General features: G+C 38.4%; 1 protein-coding gene across 1 annotated transcript in view; it reads right to left on the bottom strand.

Annotated features, from left to right (window-relative positions):
- Window positions 1-434: 434 nt before the first annotated feature.
- Window positions 435-22,631, bottom strand: part of LOC308090984 (kinetochore protein Nuf2-like) — a gene marked incomplete at both ends in the record, with an annotated part of 42,843 nt that continues 20,646 nt past the window's right edge. Inside the window, 4 exons of the mRNA XM_080436257.1 lie at window positions 435-491; window positions 578-713; window positions 11,643-11,818; window positions 17,951-18,064. Coding sequence (XP_080292383.1) covers window positions 435-491; window positions 578-713; window positions 11,643-11,818; window positions 17,951-18,064 — 483 coding nt within the window. The remainder of the gene's footprint in view (window positions 492-577; window positions 714-11,642; window positions 11,819-17,950; window positions 18,065-22,631) is intronic.

Raw genomic sequence — 22,631 nt, 5'->3', positions numbered from 1 at the left:
CCAGGGGCCAAGGGCTTCTACTGATCTGGAGGACAATGAATTGGCTACAACAATGGCCTCTGAAAAGGCCATTAGATAATGTATATATGTATAATTATACTGTAGCTCTTATATTCCTCAGGTTTCCGTGTCCATAAAATTACACTACATCATTGTCATCATTGTTGTTCTTATTATTAACCAAAGGTTTCCATTGAGAAAACATGTACCCCCACCCCCGGGCATTGACTGCACATTATGCAGATGTTTTCTAAAGCGGTCACTAGTGTTATTGTGAACTTGTTTATACAACCCTATGTTTAGACCTGGCAGGCAACGTGTTCATGTTTGAATCATGTGCAACAAATAAACATTAACATTTTTTCTTGGCCCAGGTTCAGCTGAATGTCGTCTTGGCACGTCTCAATGTGCAACAAATAAACATTAAACATTTTTCACGTCTCAATGTAGTGCAACAGATCCAGTGCAGCTGACAGACGGTCATACAGATCCTGCACACATCAAAATGCTTCAGTTTACTTGACAGTCACGGATGGAAGTGTCAAAAGTAGTCATGGAAGACACAAAAGTGGCTTACCTCTGCTGTGCATGTCTCATTGTTGCAACTGTCCATCAGGTTCTGGATCTTGGCCTTTAGCTGCTGGGTCTCATTGGTGATTTCCTGGATCTGGTCAGCCATCTCCTGTCGCTTCTCATGGACATGGTCACACTTCCTGTTGGGGACAAGACGTTTCATGAGAACAAGTTTATTGTTCATTGACCTTTCGGGATGATCACAATTTTAGAATAGGGAATTGTCCCCAGAATAGGGACGCTAGTGTTCATGTGGTTAATACAAGAGCCACAAAAAGAATCCAACATCCGTATTCAAAGACACCAGTTCCTGTCATATCTTGCATGGCTAACTCTTTCCTGTCTCTCTACAGTTTGTTTGTTTGTTTGTTTATTTGGATCCCCATTAGCTACTACCTTAGCAGCAGCTATTCTTCCTGGGGTCCACACAGAAATAAATTACATTACATTACATTACATTACATGAAAACCTTTTACATCACAGTATCAAAAAATGATGTACACTTAGAAATACAACCAAAATGGAAAATATGAGTCAATCTTGATTATATGATGTCGTAGCCTTAATTATAAATGTAATATCTTAATGATACCTCAAAAACCAAATTCAACACATTCAGGTTACAAATACAGTTACATTATGTAAAAACAGTGTTGTTGTTAGCCGTTTTCCAAAAGCAGATTCCATAAGATATGTCTTTAATTTATTTTTAAAATCAGATTTACTTGTTGCCTGTGTGAGTTGTGATGGAAGACTTTGCAGCTCTTTCATTGCTCTATACATTACTGTGTGTTGCATTGCATTCGTTTTTGAAATGGGAAACGTGAAAAAACCTTTTGATGAATGTCTAGTGTTGTAGGTGTGTTCTTCTGAGCTAAACTTCAACCTGCCATAGAGGACAGCCGGGACCCTGGATGAAATAATGCCTCTTACAAAAGACAGCAGGGAAATATGAAGTCTGTCCTCTGTCCATTATTTTGGTGTTCGTTATTTTTGTACAGCACAGAGCAATTCGTGCAGCTCTGTTTTGGACCAGTTGTAATTTTACTAGATATTTTTTGGCAGCACTTGACCAAACCTTTGGACAATAATCCAAATGAGTGAGGGCTAGTGTTTGCACAATTTAGGGAATGCATTGTTGTGGTATGTATTTGGTACATCTCCTGATAACAGACAGACTTCTTCCCATCGCTGCAACAGACTTATCAACCTGCTTTGACCATGTTAATTTACTATCCAAAATGATGCCCAGCTGTTTTGCATCCTCTACCTGATGTATTGGCATTCCTTTAACTAATATATTTAATTTAGGTTTATTTTTCAACAAAAATGTTGATCCAAATACAATGCTTTTTGTTTTTGATAAGTTAAGAACTAGTTTATTACTATTGACCCATGTTAAAACAGATTGTAGTTCTGAGTTCATAGTCACTGTTAAATAATCAATAGATTTTGCTGGCATATATAAGGTTGTATCATCAGCATACATAACCACTGTTGTCTGATCTAAAACTAATGGTAAGTCATTGGTAAAAATAGAAAATAAAACAGGACCTAGGCAGCTTCCCTGTGGCATACCACACTGTAGCTGTCCCATTTGTGAAAAACTGCCATTATAAAAAACATACTGTTTCCTGTTTGACAAATAGCTTTTAAACCAGTCTATTGCATTATGTGTGAAGTTATAACATTTCAATTTGTTCAGTAATAAAGTATGATCTATGACATCGAATGCTGCACTAAAACCTACTACCTGTTTATTATCTATAATGAATGAATGAATGAATATTTTATTTTCGTGTCCGGACAGTTTCCCTGACCCATCCCATATATCAGACACATCAATCCCAAAACAAAAAACAAAGTTACAAACATTCCAGTGTACACCCAACCAGCAACTCACAGTATATCCCGACCCGAAACAAACCACATACAGTACACACATTCATATATACCTACACATAGAATACACACACATTAACAAAGAAATTCATCCACTATAAGTAACCCTTCTCCTTCTAACCCACGCTTTATAAAGAAACTCTGAAAATGCAAAAACCTGAAAAAAAAGAAATTCAATCAAGGCACCATTCTCATAATCTATCAGGTTTAGATCAGGGGTGTGGACTTTTTTAAACAGTATATCTCTCAGGTCATCATACAGGGGACAAAACAAAATTAAATGGATTTCATTCTCCACCTCATTCAAATCACAATATTCACATATTCTATCCTCCTCAGCTATGCCTCTATATCTTCCCGTTTCAATATGTAATGGCAGAATGCCACATCTTATCTGCGCACAAAGTGACCTCCGACTTTTTGCCAAATTATACAAAACATAATTTTTCTTCTAACCAGGTTTGTATGCATTTTGCACGGATTCTGTTTTTAAACTCCTCCACATTCACAATTGTTCTTTGGAAATAATGTTCTTCCAGACCACATTCCCTCAATACATCAAAGATCTCAGAGGCCCATTCCCCTTCTCCATCCCAGTAAAACATTTTACTAGCCACCCTATTGGATGGCAGACACAGCAACCTGTTCCAGAGACTTACCATGCTGGCCTTCCATCTAATTTCACAGGAGTCCCACCCCATATCTCCATTAAATGCTGCGATTGGCAGCATTTGGGACTACATTATTTTTTATGTAGTCCAAAAAATAATCGAATTGCCCGATTCTGAACACGTTAATTTAACTGAAACCTTTTGTACCCCCAAACCCACGAAATATAATCTAAAATGGGACATACACATGTGTGATACAATTTAGAGTACGTAAGATAGCCCATGTCCTTCAACGTTTTGGTTTTGCCTATGAGGCCTCCCAATGCCCTGCCGGCAGAATCCGCTAGGGCAGATACACCGTGAAAAAAAGACATGTTTTCATCTAGAAACAAACCAAGGTACTTGTACTTATCTGTAAACTGCAGTTGTTTATCACCCACACTAAACTTGAAGCTACTTCTTTCTGTACCTGGGTTTCTAAAATGCATTACTTGTGTTTTCTTTTGATTAATACACATTTTCCACTTCTTCATTAACACAAGTTAACATTTTTTGTAAATCCTCTTCACTTTCTGAGAGTAAAATAATATCGTCAGCATACATCAATATGTCTACAAATACTTGACCACATGGAACCCCTTTCTCCATGTGTTTTACCTCTCTGGCCAAATCATTAATAAAAACAGCAAATAAAGTTGGGGACAAAACATCCCCTTGTTTAACACCAGAGGGCGTAGGAAACCACTCTGTAAAATAGTCATTCACTTTCACACAGGCAACAGGTTGCCTGTATAGAGAGCAAATAGCTTGATAGAACTTTCCATTTACCCCAATTTGATGAAGCTTATACTGTAGGAGGTTGTGATCAACAAGATCAAACGCTTTCTGAAAATCAATAAAGCACCCAAAAGTCTGTTTTCTTGACTTCAGTCTATTTCTAACCACTGTAGTCACTGCATAAATATGATCCAAACATGCTCTTCCCTTCCTAAAACCATTTTGTTCTTCTTGCAGTAAGTTATTTCTTTCCAAGAATTCAACCAATCTATTATTTAGAACAGACGAATACAATTTATATACAGTACTCAGTAGACTAATACCTCGATAATTCAATGGGATCTTAGGGTCATCCTTTGATGATTTGGAATTGGGGTTATGATTGATTTACACCAGGTAGATGGTATAATACCCTGATCAAAACACATGTTCAACAAATAAAATAATAGATCAAACAAAATGGGAGCTTTCAACACTTCGTTTGGTAATTCATCTACACCAAATGCCTTCTTAACCTTAGCAGACTCTATTGCCTTTAGCACTTCCTCTCTACTCAGACTTCTATTTAAAGTAACATCAGTAGTTGAATGTAAGCATTTATCTGTAAAACAAGATATGTGATCAAAAGATCACATATTGTCCATACTTTCCTCTTGTCTTGAATATAAACCAGAAAAGGCTCCCTCCCATTCCCTTAATACTTTAACTGGGTCAGATGATATTTCCCCTTCACTCCATACCTGCATAGGAATCTTTTTTGGACGTTTGGGACCCAGATTCTTTATCTCATTCCAAAATTGTTGTGGGTTCTGTGTATGTAATTGCTCCATTTGTATAATTTGTCCTCTTTGATATCTACGTTTGTAAAACCTCAGTTTTCTGTCAAAACTATGTTGTTTATGCTTATAAGTAACTATAAGTTGTTTTCTTAAATCTGGATTTTTACATTTAAAAAAAAGACGTTCAGCACTGCACATATCTGACCATAAAACGCCCAATTCGCTATTCCAATAGGGATTGTTCTGATTAGATGTTCTAAATTTGGGTTTGTCCACTTTTGTATTCAATTCAGAATGTACTAAAACACAGAACTCCTTGTACCAGTTATCCAACTCCTCTTGATGTTCATTTAGAGTCTGTAATCTCTCAATTAAATTTAGCATAGCAGTACGTCCCATATCAGAATTTAGAAAAATGTCTGGTACATCCCGAACCACTCGCTTTTTAGAGTGTCCAGCCGTAACAGGCACTTCTCCACGTTGGGGCATTTCATAGCCAGCCCTAAACTTAAAGGGATACTTCACTTTCGGGCCGGGGACACATTTAAAAAAAATATTAAAAATAAATGAAAAAAGTTATGGAAAATTCATGGCCCCCTCACACATTAGTAGGACACTCTAATGCGTGAGTGGGCCATGAATTTTCCATAACTTTTTTAATTTTTTTAAAATATTTTTTTTAAATGTGTCCCCGGCCCTAAAGTGAAGTATCCCTTTAAGCCACAACATAGAGTGATCAGGGGCCTGTTCCTCAAAAGGTGAATTAGAGCTAAAGCCTGGCTTTTCCACCTATCCTGGCCTAATTTAGCCAGGATTAGAGCTGAGTCGGTTCCTCAAAAGGTGAATTATCTTGAAGATTAGTTTAGCCAGTTCACCCTGGCTAAGTTTAGCCTTATCCGATTCCTCAAAAGAGAATTGAAGCAAGCCTAGCTTAGTTACCATGGCAATTTAGCTGTGAAGTTAGCCTGGTCAAGAGCAGGCTAACAGCCAAGTTTACTTAATCTAGTGCCTTGTTCTTCAAGTTTTTCCACAGTTAATTCAAAACATGTGTTTGTATATGGACTCATTTTAATGACCCTGCATTCAAATAAAATGAAATAAATACAATAAGATATAATCAAATTAATTACTGAAATAGTGTGTGACCATGAATCATAATCATAATTGTTTCACAATGACTCATGTGATATGTAATTGTCACTCTGTTATAGTTAACACCATAGTTCATCTTGTTGTTAGATTTTTTTTTATATTATAAAAAATGTCTGACACATACATACACACACATATACCCGTAACTAATCATTTATATATATATATATATATATATATATATATATATATATATATATATATATATATATATATATATATAAATTATTAGTTATGGGTTTAAAGGAGCCTCTTTGTAAGTCAATGAGGAGCATATTTTAAATGATCAATTTCTAGTCAATGGAGAAATTATTTTTTATTTCTTGTCCACCTTTGGAGTTACATCATGATGGCAAGGTAACTACACAACCCAAACCTCTACCAAAGGTCTTGCAAATGTGGGGTTATTTATTGCGTGTCTCGTCCCCCCCCGTCCCCCCCCTCATGCCCCCTGTCGCGGTCAACCCCCCCGTCCCCCCCGTCCCGTCCCGTCCCGTTGTGGCCCCCGTCGCAGTACACCCCCCCCCGTCCCGTCCCGTCCCGTCCCGTCCCGTCCCGTCCCGTCCCGTCCCGTCCCGTCCCGTTTCCGTTCGTCCCGTTCCCGTTCGTCCCGTTGCCCGTCCGTCTCAAACACACACACACACACACACACACACACACACACACACACACACACACACACACACACACACACACTATGTGTGCTTGCAATACTTTGCCATGCTTTCTCCCTGGATCTATTTATTGCGGTCGCGTTTCCTTTCTTGCTTAAATACATTTTACTTCCTTGTATGATTTCATGAGCTGCTGCAGTGCTGCTATTCAGCCACAGAGAAGAACGCTGCTCTGGTTTTGGACTCCGTGATTGGTCAAGTTCAAGGAATCTGCACTCGAGTTCATGGTCTTTCATAGAAATACGTTGCCGGCGAATCCCCGCCCATTCAGCCTGGCTTCATTATCCTGGCTGGACACAGCCTGTCTTGATATAGCCTAGCTCGACAAAGTTGCTCCTTTTCAGCCTGGCTTGGCGTCTGAGGAACGGAATAAACGAGGCTTTTCGGACCCGACTTTGTCAAGCCTGGATTTGGCTTAAGGCCAGGCTTTTTTAATTCACCTTTTGAGGAACAGGCCCCAGGTAGACGACAATTATCTCCTATCAAATTAAATAAAGCTCTATCCTCTACCATTTGTGAGGCGAGCAATACCTTAAATTCCAAACAGTTTTCTAAACAATCAAAAGGCACGACCATATAATCAACCATGGCTTTACCCTTTGGCGACACTGATGTATAATTATCACATAGTGGGTCGATCCTACCATTAAGTACACACATTCTCGAATCTCTTAGGAATTCTAGGAATGTTTCCCCATGTTTATTAACATAATCATCAATTGCAACTCTTCGGGGAATAGAGTCAATAGTAGGGATAAAATCTTCCATATTTCCAATTCTAGCGTTCACGTCCCCACCAATATAAATTGCATCCACTTCAGAAAATTGATAGATCAAACTTAATAAACGACAAAAAAAAGTTGAAGCGTCTCTTCCCCAGGGGGAATTTTCAGGTGGGAGGTAACAGGAAAATATGACAAAACTATACTCTGATAATTTATGTTGAAATAATAAACCTAAAATCCCATCATCTTTTTCAACAGTTTCAATCTGGTAATCTTGAAATAAACTCAACCTAACTAACATCCCCACTCCACCAGATGCTCTACATGCTTTAATGTGCGTTTTCCTATTTAACCCAAACCATACATACCCGTCCAGTTCAATAACATTTTCTCCTTGAAGATGAGTCTCATTTAAGGAGATAATGTCTGCATTCAAAGCCTGTAGAATAGATAACCTAAGGTCACAGTTTGCTTGTGTCCATCCATTTATATTCCAATGTAAGAATGATATGTGCTCGCGTGGGCTATATGACGATGGGAAACCTCATTTTGTAGTTTCCAGTTCGTTATCTTCACTTTGACCTAAAGCAGGCCATTCCTTGTCTCTCACAGCTCCGTTGTCCCCATTGCTTTTCTCCTCCGTTTCTTTCCTAAACCACGACCCTCGTCTGTCTCGGGATTCCTCAGACCCATCAGAGTTCCGTCTGCCTCTGCCAGGCCCGCGGTGATCTTCACGGCCCTGATGGTTGCGGTTCTCCCTCCAGTGTCTCTCATACTGGCCACCGCGGGCTCCACGGCGGCCGCCCCGGTCACCGCCCGTTGGCCCCGTCTCGTTTCTCTCCATTCCCCGTTGTATGAGCCTGCCATTTCCCGCAATAAAGAGATCTTTCCCAGCTGGGATTTCTCTAAGCAGCGTTTTAAAGTTCAGTTCAATTAGCCGGTCAGTATGGGATTTAGCAGAACGCGCATATACTTTTTGATACTCTGTGTGATCCTTCAGCAAAATTTTTTTCCGAAGAATACCAATCTTTTCTTCTCTAGATATGCATTCAATTTTCACCAATCCAGGCTGCCCTCCTCTCCCCTCTAGTCGAATTACATCCACAGTTTCGGTCTGGACGTCGAGCCCGTCCTTCAGAAACCGTTTGACTTTTCCCCTTATGTTTTCCTCTTCTTCCACTGGCAATCCGGCCACAATTAAAGAGACATCAGGATCAAACCTTTCTTTAGGTGGACCGCCGGTTGAGTTGAAGTTCCCCTCCAAGGCATCCATGCGAGATTGCAGCCTCCCAACTTCGATATCAAGCGTGTCTTTAATATCGCGGCGGTGTTTCTCTAAATCCGACCTTATCGCTGTGTGATTATCATTGATAGATTTTTGCAGAGATGAATCTATGCGGTCAATCTTTTTTTCAATCTTTTTCTCAAACGCATTCTGCATTTTATCAAACAAACCACCCATCTGCTTTTCAAGATTGTCCTTCATATTGTCCATTTTGCAGTTGATTTTCTTTAGCTCATCAAACAGCTTTCTTGTCCGTCTATCTATATGTCTTAGACAATCATCTGTTATCTGTGTGAGTGCTGTACCAGTTGAATGTCCTTCACGGTAAGCATGCTGAAAATTTGAAAATAATTTATTCACTGTAAAAAAGCCTTGTATTTGGTCGGTTACAATTATTTCAAGTAGTTTGCTAAGAATCGGCAACAGACTGATTGGGCGGCTGTTTTTTCCACTAAAATTCTCATTTGTATTTTTTGGAAGAGGCGTTACTTTTGCTTCTTTACACCCCACAGAAAATACACCACTTGTTATACTGGCATTGAAAATGTGGCATACAGGACCAGCCACATCACTGGCTACCATTTTTAGAAGTTTACCATCCAAATTATCCTTACCTGCTGGTTTGTCATTATTAGTGCTTAATAGTAGATGTTGCACTTTTTCTACATTTACTTTCTTTAGTTCAAAATGACACTTCTTACCTTTCATAATCTGTTCTTTTATATTAGAATATGATAATGTGTTACTTGTGGATAACATTTCACTCCTTAATTTGTCCACTTTATTAATGAAAAAACTGTTAAAATAATCTGCTATCTCACTGGGCTTTTATTAAGAATGATTCGCCAGTATCAATAAATGATGGTGTTGAACTAGGCTTTCTGCCCATTATGTCATTTAAAGTGCTCCACAGCTTTTCCCCATCATATTTACACTCATTTAACTTTGCCAGTCATCTTTGTTGCCAGTCATGTTTGCCACACCTTTTTAACCATACACTCTTTCAAGTCTTTGTCAATCCATGGTGCCCTGAAATCTTTTACAGTAAACTTTTTTACTTGTGCATGTCTATTAATAATTTCATAGAATACATTTTGAAAAGCTTTAATTGCCTCATCTGGATTCTCCTCCTTATATATTTCCGACCAACATATATTACCTACATCTTTACAGAACGATTCTTGACAGAATCTCTTGTAGGATCTCTTATAGATCACCTTAGGAGCCACTTTAGGTACTTTTGCTTTTCTTGCTATGGCCACTATATTGTGATCACTACATCCAATAGGAACTGATACTCCTTTAGAGCAGAGGTCAACAGCATTAGTGAAAATATACAGGTTGATGTTATTTTACCAGCGCTATTTATGCAAATGCGTGTATTTTGTTTGATAAATTGGGTTAAAAAAAACATGCATCAGTTACAGACATAACTTAGTTTTTTAGTGGGCATTCACGTGATAGCCAGTTGATATTAAAATCACCCATCAAATAAACCTCATTTCCAATGTCACACACATCAATCATCATTTCACACACTGTGTCTAAATATTCACTCTTAGCACTTGGTGGTCGATAACAACATCCTATCAGTAATGGTAATGGTAATGCTGCTTGGCATAAAGGTCCTGTCTTAGTTTAGCTGGAATGTGGCTCTGAATGTTTAAGGCAACCCCTCCCCCATATATGCTCCTGTCTTTCCTATAAATACTATATCCCTGTATATTCACAGCATTTTCAGACACTGTGTGATCAATATGCGTTTCACAGATAGCCAGAATATGTATATTGTTTGAAATGTATAAGTCATTTATTTCAGTCAGCTTATTCCTGAGACTACAAATATTAATATGAGCAAATTTCAGTCCTTTCCTTGGTAATTTTTTAAAAATTGACATGGTTTATGTATAAGACAGTACACAGTTAAAGTTGTGGCAAAGTTGTCAAGTTCACTCGTCACTAGGTGACCTTGGGTTGCTGTCACGGGGGCGGATTATTAGTTTGTCATGCCTCAGATAGGCAATTTCACCTCTCTCCCTTGCCTCCCTCATCTTTGGGAGTAGTTATTTCCTTTTCATTCGGACTGCTTCAGTGTAATCTTCATTAATGTAAATATTGGTCCCTTTCAAATTTTTGTCTCTCTCTAACACCGCTGATCTGTTCTTGAATCTTAAAAACTTCACCACAATGGATCTGGGTCTGCTGCTACCAGGCACTAATCTCCCAGCGCGGTGTGCTCGCTCGACTTCAACATCCGGCTGCAGCTTTAGTTTTTCCACAAGAATACCCCTCACCTTTTCCTCCGTATCTGCCCAGGTCTCACCAGGCGTCTCAGTGATGCCGTCAAAAACCAGGTTGTTCCTTTTTGATTGCCCCTCTGCATACTCCATTTTATCTGTGACAGCTGACAGGCTGTCACAAATCTTCATGCTGTCAGCTTGCATGGAGTTACAACGTACAGATTGTGTTGCATTCTGACCTTTGATATCATCTACCTCCTTCTGCGTAAATTGTATACTTGTTTTGATCTCCTGCACCTCTCTTGTAATTGCATCCAACCTAGAGTTGGTGGAGTCCATAATGAGTTTTACAAAACCTTTAAAATTATCTTGTTGCAGCTGTAAAAGTGCACTGAACATGTATTTCTGTTGTTGAAGCAGCTCCTTTACCTGAGCAAGTGAGACCAGATCTTCCTCTGATCTTTCCTCTCTCAACTCTGCCTGATTTTTCCTCGGAGGCATCTTCACATCAACTACCCGCCTTGGCCTGGTGGCTAGCTGCCTGCTGGTGGTGGCTGCTCCTCAGCCTGGCCTGGTGGCTAGCTGCCTGCTGGTGGTGGCCTGGTGGCTTGGTTGCCTGGTGGTGGCTGCTCCTCAGCCTGGCCTGGTGGCTAGCTGCCTGCTGGCTTGTTGTCTGCTGCCTCACTGCTGCTGATACAGTGTGTGTGTGTGTGTGTGTGTGTGTGTGTGTGTGTGTGTGTGTGTGTGTGTGTGTGTGTGTGTGTGTGTGTGTGTGTGTGTGTGTGTGTGTGTGTGTGTGAGACAGTGTAGAGAGACAGTGTCTAATGGTGGAGTGACGATTCACTCAACTCTGATACGATTCAATATTACTAACGCTAAGTAGCAAAACTTTTGCTACTCATTACAACTTAACAAAACAATACCTCATGACGGCCTGAACGTGCTGCTCTGCCGTATCTTTCATGTTATTCCTGCGGAGCTGCTGTTTGGACAACCTTTCCAACTTTATTACATGAGATCTCTTCTCTCTGTCCACCTCTGTGTTCAGGGACTTTATCTCCTTCTGCTGCTTCTCGAACTCCGCCACGCTTTCATCCACCTAAACACACATACACCAACCTGAGAACACAGCTCTTCAAGGAGGTACACATTTACATTAACCTCCGAGTGAGCATGTTCATTTTAACCATTTAAACCCTATCCTTTATACTTTCTTGACCAGGGTCCCCCACGAGTATATACTCGTCTTTGGCCCTCTAATTTGCCCTCTACACCATATCTTTTCACTGAAAATAGCCAATCTACACGTTCAAAAAGCTTCCCATTGAGAGCGTTTAGATCTGCTACTGTTGCTGAATAGTTGTCTATCGTGATATGACTAGAATAAGGACAGTAGGGTTTGATTGATTGATTGATGTAGTTTATTTAGAAAGACATGAGAATAGTACATGACAGTACATAACAGTACATGGAAGTACAAATTCACAATACAAGGTCTACTAAACTGGAAACCCTCATTAAGCATTACGCTTGTTTAAGATGAGAACCCCATGCACACAAATCATGATGAAATATAAGAGGCAGGCAGATATACACACTACTATACAGAATGTCATACAATCAGCTTTCAGGTTACTGGTATGACGAGAGAAAAAAAAATATATATATATATATATATATATACAAAAGAGGAAAATGAAGGAGGGGGGGGGGGTAGGGAGGGGTAGGTTAAGATTTAGACTTAGACTTAGGGTTAATGTGGTTAAGAAAAACCATGAACATTACCTCTATGTTTTGTAGGGCAAGCATTCAATTGTTTGCGTTTTTAGAATCGGGCTCAGATTTAAAATGGGTCAGTTGTGTTTGAAACTTGACCAGATCAAAAAAAAAAAAAAAACATGAGTATGAAAACATCTTTAATTATTTTTATTATTTTGTATTATCTCAGATATCTTATCTCATGATCCTAAGGGCTAACAGATGTACAGACTATTTTTACATTATTATTCCAATGGCAGGACACTTATACCTTGATTTTGTTCTACTTGTATTATCTTAAAGACAAAATAATGAGTTACCTTAAAAACAGTTATATAAATACGTTGTCTTTTATAAATCCATATGATTTTGGTTATAATGACGCATTTTTACAAGGTTTCTTCTACCTCAGTAATGTAAGAGATTTAGATGATTTAATTTGACATCCTCGAAAGACATATATAATGCTTTAGGTCAGATATGGCGGTACGTGCAGTTGTTTAGATCCTATTTTTTGTTTTGCTTTTCTGGCATTCAATGTATATCGAGAAAAAAAAAAAGAAAAAAAGAAACTGAAATGTTACAGTTCTGAATACGATTTTTTTCTGTTTGGTGTTTTGACAGACAGACACTGGCTCCTTCCAATTAGTGGTTAGGTAATGGTTAGGCAGGACACAGGTCAATTAGGCTTGTGTTGGGTCTGTTACTGTTTGAGAGGGTGGGGGGAGGGGGGTGGGCGGTTCACGTGTCCTGTGGGTGTAGTTAGTGTCTCTTGTTTTTTCGTTTTTTGTATTGTGAATGTGTCTGTTTTAATGTGCATTGCCAGCAAACCAATAATGTGTGAATTAATACAGATGTGGTGGTTGAATTATACTCTATACTACAAAATTTACTTAAAATCTTATGGTACGTAAAAACTCTATTTTAACCTGTTCTTGGAATATTAAAGGGTGCAATCACCCCATAAAAAGAAAGAAAATCCTATCCTTTCTGAAAAAGGAGAAAGTATCTATTGGGATGCTACAGGAGACCCATTTGACAAGCCAAGAACATGCTAAACTAAAAAGAGAGTGGGTTGGTCAAGTGTTCTCGTCATCATACAATAGTAGAAGCAGGGGAGTCGCTATCCTAATTCATAAAAACCTACCTTTAAAAGTGGAATACTATGAATCTGATCCAGATGGTTGTTTTATATTTGTATATGGGTCTTTGTATGGGGAAATGGTGAGCATATTGAATGTTTACGCTGCTCCAAATATTCAATTGAATCTGTTTACTAAATTAACTTCCTTATTGGTGAAGTATAGCTGCCTTAATACAATCTGTGGTGGTGACTGGAATTCTGTCCAAGATGGGAAGTGGGATAAACAACCTACTGCAACCTCAACCATACCAAGCCCCAGGCAAAAAGCTATTAGTCAAATGTTAAATGAGACTGGCCTGACCGATATCTGGCGTTTGCTAAACCCATATAATAGAGACTATACATTCTATTCCAACCCACATAGGTCATACAGCAGACTGGATTATTTTCTTGTCCCACGTATTTCTGTTGAATTAGTGGAGAAATGCTACATCGGCTCTATTCATATTTCAGACCATGCTCCAATATTCTTAGTTAGCTCTATCTCTAGTAGTGCGCAGAGATACAATTGGAAGTGCAATAGATCAATAGTATCTGACCCAGATTTTTGCCTAATGGCCCAAAGAGAATTAGAGATGTTTATTCAGGAGAATGACAATGAATATACAGATTCCTCAAATTTATGGGAGACGATGAAATGCTTTTTAAGGGGTATAATAATATCATATTGTGCAACCAAAAAGAAAAGAAAACTAAAAGAACAGAGACGCCTCGAACTACTGTTACATGAAGCAGAATCTGAACATAAGCGTAGTGGGAGGGAAACCACCTGGGATAAAATCATAAGATATAGAACTGCCTTGAATACACTCCTGTCTCAGAACGCAGAAAAGGCTCTGTTTAGACAAAAACACAAGATTTATGAACACGCTAATAGAGCTGGGCGCTATTTGTCCAAATTGATAAGTAATACAACCTCAAATAATTCAATCTCTGCAGTTAGAGATAAAAATGGTAAGCTACAACATAGAACTCAAGAAATTGCTAAAGCTTTTAATGATTTTTATTCATCGTTATATACCTCAGAATCAGTGGGCAAGGAGGACAAAATGAATGACTTTTTTCAACGTATCAAACTTCCTAAGGTCTCGCAAGAGGATAAGAACAAGGCAGATCTGGATATTACTAATAATGAAATCATAGAGGTGATAGATACTTTGGCATCTGGGAAAGCTTGTGGGCCTGATGGTCTCCCACCGGAGATATATAAAGCATTTAAAGGTACTTTCTCTCCTCTTTTAGCCAGAATGTTCAAACACTCATTATCAATCAACAAACTTCCTCAATCATTGCAGATGGCTACTATTAACGTAATATTAAAGGAAAACAAAGACCCAGAAGATGCAGCATCATACAGGCCAATAAGTATACAAAATACAGATTGCAAAATATTAGCAAAACTTCTTGCATCCAGACTTAACCCTATAATACCAAAGATTGTTGGACAGGACCAAACCGGTTTTGTACAAAACAGACAGTCGTACACAAATATCAGAAGATTATTGGGTATTATACAGTACGTTAGGATCAAGAAAACTAACTCCTTGGTAGTAACTCTGGATGCAGAAAAGGCATTTGACCGTATTGAGTGGAAGTATATGTTTAGAACCTTAGAAGAGTTTTCATTTGGAGAGGCCTTTATTAACTGGGTGAAGTTACTGTACGTGACACCAAAAGCTTCAGTCTCAGTTAATGGGGCAATGTCCTCATCCTTTTCCATTAGCAAAGGTACAAAACAGGGTTGTCCATTATCCGCCTTATTATTTGCGTTAGTAATGGAACCTCTAGCAGAAAGGATTCGATCTAGTACATCAATTAAAGGTATTCAAACTAAGGACAAAATGCATAAGATCTCATTGTATGCTGATGACATCCTTTTATTTTTAAACAATCCTTTGTCCTCAGTCCCAGCTGTTATTGAGTTAATTAACGAATTTGCAGTGGTCTCTGGATATAAGATAAATTTTGGCAAATCCCTAGCAATGCCACTCGGAAGCACAACAAGCTTAGAATTATTGGGAAACATTCCCTTTCAGTTGTCTCCTAATGGTTTTAAGTATCTAGGCATCTACGTCTCGCTTAAATTTGAGGAAATGATAAAAATGAATTTAGATCCAGTGGTAAATAAAATAAAAATAGATCTTCAAAGATGGAGCCCCCTATCAATATCGCTACTTGGACGGATCGCTATTGTCAAAATGAATGTATTACCGAGGCTCTTATACCCTATGCAGATGTTGCCTAATTATGTTCCAATTAAGTATTTTAAATCAATACACAGTATGATTAGCAAATTTGTATGGAAAAACAAGCGCTCTAGACTTAAATTGGAGAAATTACAGGCACCAGTGATAGAAGGGGGATTAGCTCTTCCCAATGTGATGTATTACCACTGGGCATCCCAAATTAGATATATAACGGAGTGGATAAGAAATGATCATAACTCAACTTTTCTTGATTTGGAGGCCGTGGGCTGTGGGTCAGCTCTATATGAGATACCATTTATAAATGGAGCTATTGCACTTCCTGGGATAAGGGAAAATTTTATTGTGAGAAACACTCTTAAATCATGGAATCAGATACGAAAGCATTTTGGTATTACAAATCAATATTCTGTTCTTGCTCCTGTGTTTAGTAATCCTGATTTCCCTCAATCATGTTCAGATGTTGGGTTCAAAGTTTGGAAAGACGCTGGTATTTCTAAGATAAAAGATCTATTGTTGGGTAGTACCTTGAAATCCTTTGCCCAACTTAAGACTGAATTTAATTTGCCCCAAGTACATTTCTTTAGATATTTACAATTTAGGAGCTATATCCAATCAGTACCACAATATAAAAGGGAAATGAGAGTGAATAATCTGGAAAAGATATTAATGAAAGCCTCATCTTTAAAGAAGACAGTCATAAGTTACATATACTCTCAAATGTTTATTAATACCCCTAATTTTAGTAGTAGAGCATTTTGGGCAGAGGATCTTGGGTGCCAGTTGGATGATAAGAAGTGGAAAAGAATCTTATTAAGTGCAAAGAAAATCACTTGCTCCAATAATACTTATGAAACACAATATAAGATCATCCACAGGCTACATGTAACCCCAGCCATACGTAGGAAATATGATCATACCTGTACTGGGCAATGTGTGAAATGTAAAAACAGTATTGGTACATATAGTCATCTGATGTGGTTTTGTCCCAGAATTGTGAATTTCTGGCTAAAAGTTCAAAGGGAGATAATGAAAGTCTTTGGGAAACAGATACATCTAAACCCAATGAACTGTATACTGGATTTGGAAGCAGAGTACGAAAGCGGGTATAGATACATTTTAGGAATAGCTCTGTATGCCGCACGGCTTTCAATCTTGCAAAAATGGTTAGATGAGGATCCCCCTGACATAAAATTATGGTATGAGAAAATTATGTCCATATTACCAATGGAGAGATTATCACATGTATTAAAAGGCACTCTTGCTGACTTTGTTAGAGACTGGTCACCAATAGCAAGGTTCTTGAAAGATGAATGGAAAAGAGTAATTTGTATGGGAGTGACCATTATATGAGAAATCTAATTGTATAAATTGAGTAAATACGACTACTACTATGAACTCTAACTTTATTATAATCTTCATTTAATTGTTGGCTGCTGGCATGTCGACTCTGTCTTGTTCTTATTTCTTATTTTTTATTTTCTTGTCATTGTATTTTCTTTTTCTTTTTTATTTTTTTGAGTATGTTGTCTCATGTGTTGTACACTTATGTGTTAAAAAATCAATAAAAACATTGAAAGAGAGTATGAAAACATTTATTTCTTGGGTTTTAGCTGATACCCAAGGGCCAAAATAGTGATCTTGACTTGAGAAAAGTAAGAATTGGGTTGATGCAAAATGGGAGTGCCAGGCTGTTGCTTGCCACCGGAATTGAAGGCCCCTCAAGAATGTCTGAAATAGACAGAACGGGGACTTTTCTGTCATTATGGGGTAGTATTGTTCCTATAGATTATAATAATCAACAATTAATTTAAATGCATATGAACAACATTGAGTGTTTCCATTTAACTGTAAAATGTAATTCTGCTCCCAAAATGTGATGACAAATGTGTAGACACTGTTCCTTCTCGACTCATCCCCATCAGATTGAATTATTTGCATCACAGGTTAACTGGTATTCATTTTAATTATGAACGCATAGTTGAAACTCATCCTGTAATAAGGATTAGATTTTTTTTTGCAATTTTGGTACTGTAAATTAAATATTTTAAATGTCTCTTTTTTGGGGTACTGTACATTTAATTTAGACGGGATACAGAGTAGCTGTAGTCCGTTTCAATCGTACCTCCACAAGAAGCTGCTTGTTGATGTCAAGCCCAGTCTGTAAATCTTGCAGGAGGTTGCAGATGAGCTGAACCTCAGAGTCTGTGATATTCAAAACCTGTGCCTTGCTCTGCAGCTCCACCGGAACTCATCTGCCTTTACCTGGTAGAAAAAGAAAAGAAAAATAAGAAAACAAATCCACACACATCATCATCACGGTCAAATTAACAGACCTGGGCCTCATGTTGTAGTTTTCCTACATTTCCCTTAATTGTCTGAGAAGCAATAAGAGATGGCAACTACAGATGCACCATACCTTCTTAACATCCAAATCTGCTCTTATGTAGGTGTGCTCAATGATAATCCCACTTGGTCATAAATTAGAATTTATTTGTGATTTGCATAAGTACTGCAACTCCCCTGCAAAGACTCTGGCACATAAAAGGAAAGATCTTAACCAAAAAAGGCTGCAAGAATAACTTCATCACTGTTAAATAAACTTAAAGTAAACATGTTTGTTTTCATATTTGACATTTCACTCTATTGTTTATTTCAAAAGAAACTGCAATTTGTGGGAAGCTTGCACAAAATAATTTTACCCACTCTTGGACTTGGCACTCTTTGTACCTGATGTGACAAACTTTGAAGTTTGAATTTGAAGTTTACGTGATTTTCACTCAGGTTTGAAGGGATACACTAGTTGTAAGGTCCTCATGTACAACAACTGGACAGTCTCTGGCTGAAAGGGGGGAAATAAATATTTTTTCAATGGCCATCTGGTTCACTGGCACCCAGGAGAAACTTTTAATCCATTACATCTCAAGGCAAATATCGTACTTTTATTCATTACAATTATTTGAAACCTTTAGTTACTAGTTACTTTGTAGATTTTAATTATTACAAAACATAATACTAACCACTTCAGCAGTTCAGCCCTATAGGGGCAGGGCAAAAGGCGTGGCCAAGCTTAGGCTGAAGTAGTTCCGGTGGCCATATTAGGTGGGCTCCATAACAACAGCTCGTATCAACATTGACAGTTACTCACGCGTGTCCTGAGTGTGACTCCTGAACGCATACACTACAACGGATTTATTGGTAAAGGACAGAAGATGGACCGCTCAGTGCGTGACAGAGAGATACCATACAGAGAGAAGCTGAACTCGGACGCAAAGGCACGCTACCTGGAAAAAAGTCATTACATCTGTGCCCTAGATCAGATGTAATGACAGTGCCCAGTCAGTCACAATCATTCATTTGACCTGAAAAAACGTTTTGTTGCTTAGTTGTGTAAGCGAAATAAAATATAGAGTCATCTTGAGTACTGATTATTTATATATATATTTATAATATTATTATAGCGAAGTATTATTATTAATTTTACATTGTTCATTCATCATTGAGAAAGTGCACAACGGACCTGTTGCGATCAGTGTTGCCATATTTTGCGAGATAAATAAGCAACCAGGTCTATGAAAACAAGCCCAAAATAAGTGGCTTAGTGACATCAGCTACTTGAAAATAGCCGATCTACAAGCTCACGTGAGCTTGTACATAGGCTATTAAAAAAAAACTCTTGCAATAAAATAAAGAATATTTGTAATATTTTGTTAAACATTCTAACAACACAAATGCTCCCTGGCACAAAACATTTTCATGAAAAGATTTGAGAACCACTGTTTTTTTTTTTTTTTTAAGCCTTAATAAGCAAGTACCTAAATGAGCCTAAATAAGAAAGTACACTTTATAAATAAGCCACACAAAAAAACCTAACCCGCAACTACCAATTTTACAAGCAAGTTTACAGAAAAAGAAGCCCAAAGTCGCTTATAATTAGCTGACATGGCAACGCTGATGCTCGCCTCACCTCCAACAGATGTTTATATGTTTGATTGTGTGCTGTCAAGCTCGTTCTTTGAGATTAAATGTGTTTGGGAATGTTGTTGAAGGTTATGTTATTTCGTCAGCTGACACCCAAGCCATACTACTGTACATTTATTTGATATCTCCGACGTCTGAACACTTGCTGACAGACAGACAAGAGTCCCTGGCTGTTCACTCAGCCACCGTGACTGTGAGCCACCCACGTTAGACAATGTTTCTCAGACTGGACACATAGAGAAACACAATTTAGCTTTTAGCTCAATCTCATTGTATTTAAGATATTCGATAGACTTTTTTTTTTTAATGCCAGATTTAGCTAATACGGCCACAAACTTCCCATCCAAACTGCTAGCTTAGCCGCTAGCCACTTAGCCAGGGCTCTGCTCTGTGATCTGATCAGCACACTGTTTATATTTTTTATTGTGTGCTGTCTGTTTGGGAATGTCGTTGAAGGTTATGTTATTTCGTCAGCTGACACCCAAGCCATACAACGTTTCTTTGATATCTCCGACATCTGATCTCCATGGTGCAACAAGCATAGGACTAGTGCAGTGTTGTGGCAGCGCGTCAATCTACCCAACGAAAATGGTGGACAAAGTGGACGGGGTTACCACTGTGACGCCACGGTGACGTCGCTACGCCCGGTCCCTATACTGATATCTTATCAATTTCAGCTGTTACAATTCCAAAAATGCAAACATGACCCGCTGTAATTACTATATTAGTAGTAGCTTAATGACTAGTATCAAAATTATTTTGTATGTCCAATGTATTTGTATTTAAGTTCATAAAGTTAACATAAGTATAACTAAATGCATTTGAAATGAAATAAAATGTAAACTTTTCAGGATTCCAATAAAAAAATGGCAAAAAAGAAATCCGAATTCCAATTCAAAAATGGCAAAAATAGCAGATCTACAAGCTCAAAACGCGCCGTGCTGCGACGCGTTTTGTAGATCTGCTATTTTTGCTACTTTTGTGTGACGTAGAATGGCCCGACAGTATATAATACAGTATGTAATGCAGTGTGTCCCTCTGGAGTGAGTGTGTAAATATAGTGGTCCTCTCCATCGTCAAAGTTGCATCACCCCTGGCTTAGAGCTGCTGTACATAAAATATGGTTAAAATGTAAAATAACAGATGCTTTCCCAGTGTTCATGGTAAATAACTGTTGTTGTTAATGCATAGTTTTTAGTTTTTAGCGGGAAAGTGCAATTGCTTTATTTGCTCTATAGGTATGATGTAATGTTTTAAGTGTAATTTATTCTGCCATATGACCAGGATGCTGTGCCTGGAATGGAATGACGAACCTTGTGGTTGAGCTTGTAGATCTACTTTTTCCCCGTCTATAAATGTCCAAAAGGACATTCCATTCAGCCTCTGTGGCTCTAACACTCTATGCACAGCCCTGAGGCTCATGGTGGCTCTGCTCTCACCAGTGGTGGAAAGAGTACTCACATTTCTTACTTAAGTAAAAGTATCCATCAACTGCATTGTAGAAATACTTTAAGTTGCAAGTAAAAGTCCGGAATTCAAAATTTACTTGAGTAAAAGTACAAAAGTATTGGTATCAAAATGTACTTAAAGTACCAACAGTAAAATCACTAAAATGTTTGAAAATAGCTGATCTACAAGCTCACAACGCGTCCAGATGCGGCGCGTTGTGAGCTTGTAGATCGGCTAAATTGTACTTCAAAATTGTACTCGAGTAAATGTACTTAGTTACTTTACACCACTGGCCTCATTCCTGGCATTTCAGCCCCAGAGAACATACTGTAGACTCCATAGACTCCAGCTCAGCCCGCAACCTTTGACCTTCAGCCTTGGTGACCATGCAGATGCACTTAGGGGCCGGACCACAATACCAGACCACGCCCACACCCTGAGGGTTTGTCTCACTCACTCAATGTACTTAAAGTACCAAAAGTAAAAGTACTCATTATGCAGAATGTCCCATTTCAAATGTATACATTTCTTCATTTAGCAGATCTACAAGCTCACAATATAGCAGATCTACAAACTCATAATGCGTCGCAAAATATTGTATTTCAGTACAGTACTTAAGTAAATGTACTTAGTTACTTTCCACCACTGCTCCCCACCCACTGTACACCCACCGCGCGCACACACACACACACACACACACACACACACACACACACACACACACACACACACACACACACACACACACACACACACACACACACACACACACACATGCTGTTTTAAATGAATTCCTATCATTTCAGCTCCAGAAAACACAGTCAACCTGTTTTTAAATGTCAGGTCTTTGACAGGCAGCTCACTTTATGTTAATGACTTCATTATAAGGCATAGATTTAGAGAGATACCGCACACTGCCACGTTTCAACACAATATGTATTGATGACAAAACAACGTTTGGGTCGTTTAAATCAGGTGTGATTCAGACAGGCTGACCTCATCACTAAATACATCTCAGACAGGTACAGACGTCCAATCAGAAACCAGTATGTGATGATCAAAACGTCACGTGACCTTAAGGGTACAGTACAAAAAGTGCCTCTGATGTCCTAATCATATAATAACAATAATACAGAGAAATAATTATTCATGCCACATAGATACAAGAAATTATACAACAGGTAGTTTCGACCAAGCAATCTGATTTGTTGAAATAGCTATCTAGCCGTGCTTCAAAACAGCATGATAGCACGGGCCTAATCACATTAATAAATCACTCCGCACTGCAGTCCGCACCTGATTAGACCATATGTGGCACAGCTGTGCTGTGACGTCACGCTGTCCCACGGTAGGAAAACAAACTGACGAAAACAAAC

This window comes from Gymnoscopelus braueri (assembly GCF_963280865.1).
Source record: "Gymnoscopelus braueri genome assembly, chromosome: 8".
In the NCBI taxonomy this organism is placed as follows: domain Eukaryota; kingdom Metazoa; phylum Chordata; class Actinopteri; order Myctophiformes; family Myctophidae; genus Gymnoscopelus; species Gymnoscopelus braueri.
This window is presented reverse-complemented; position numbering and strand designations above follow the sequence as displayed.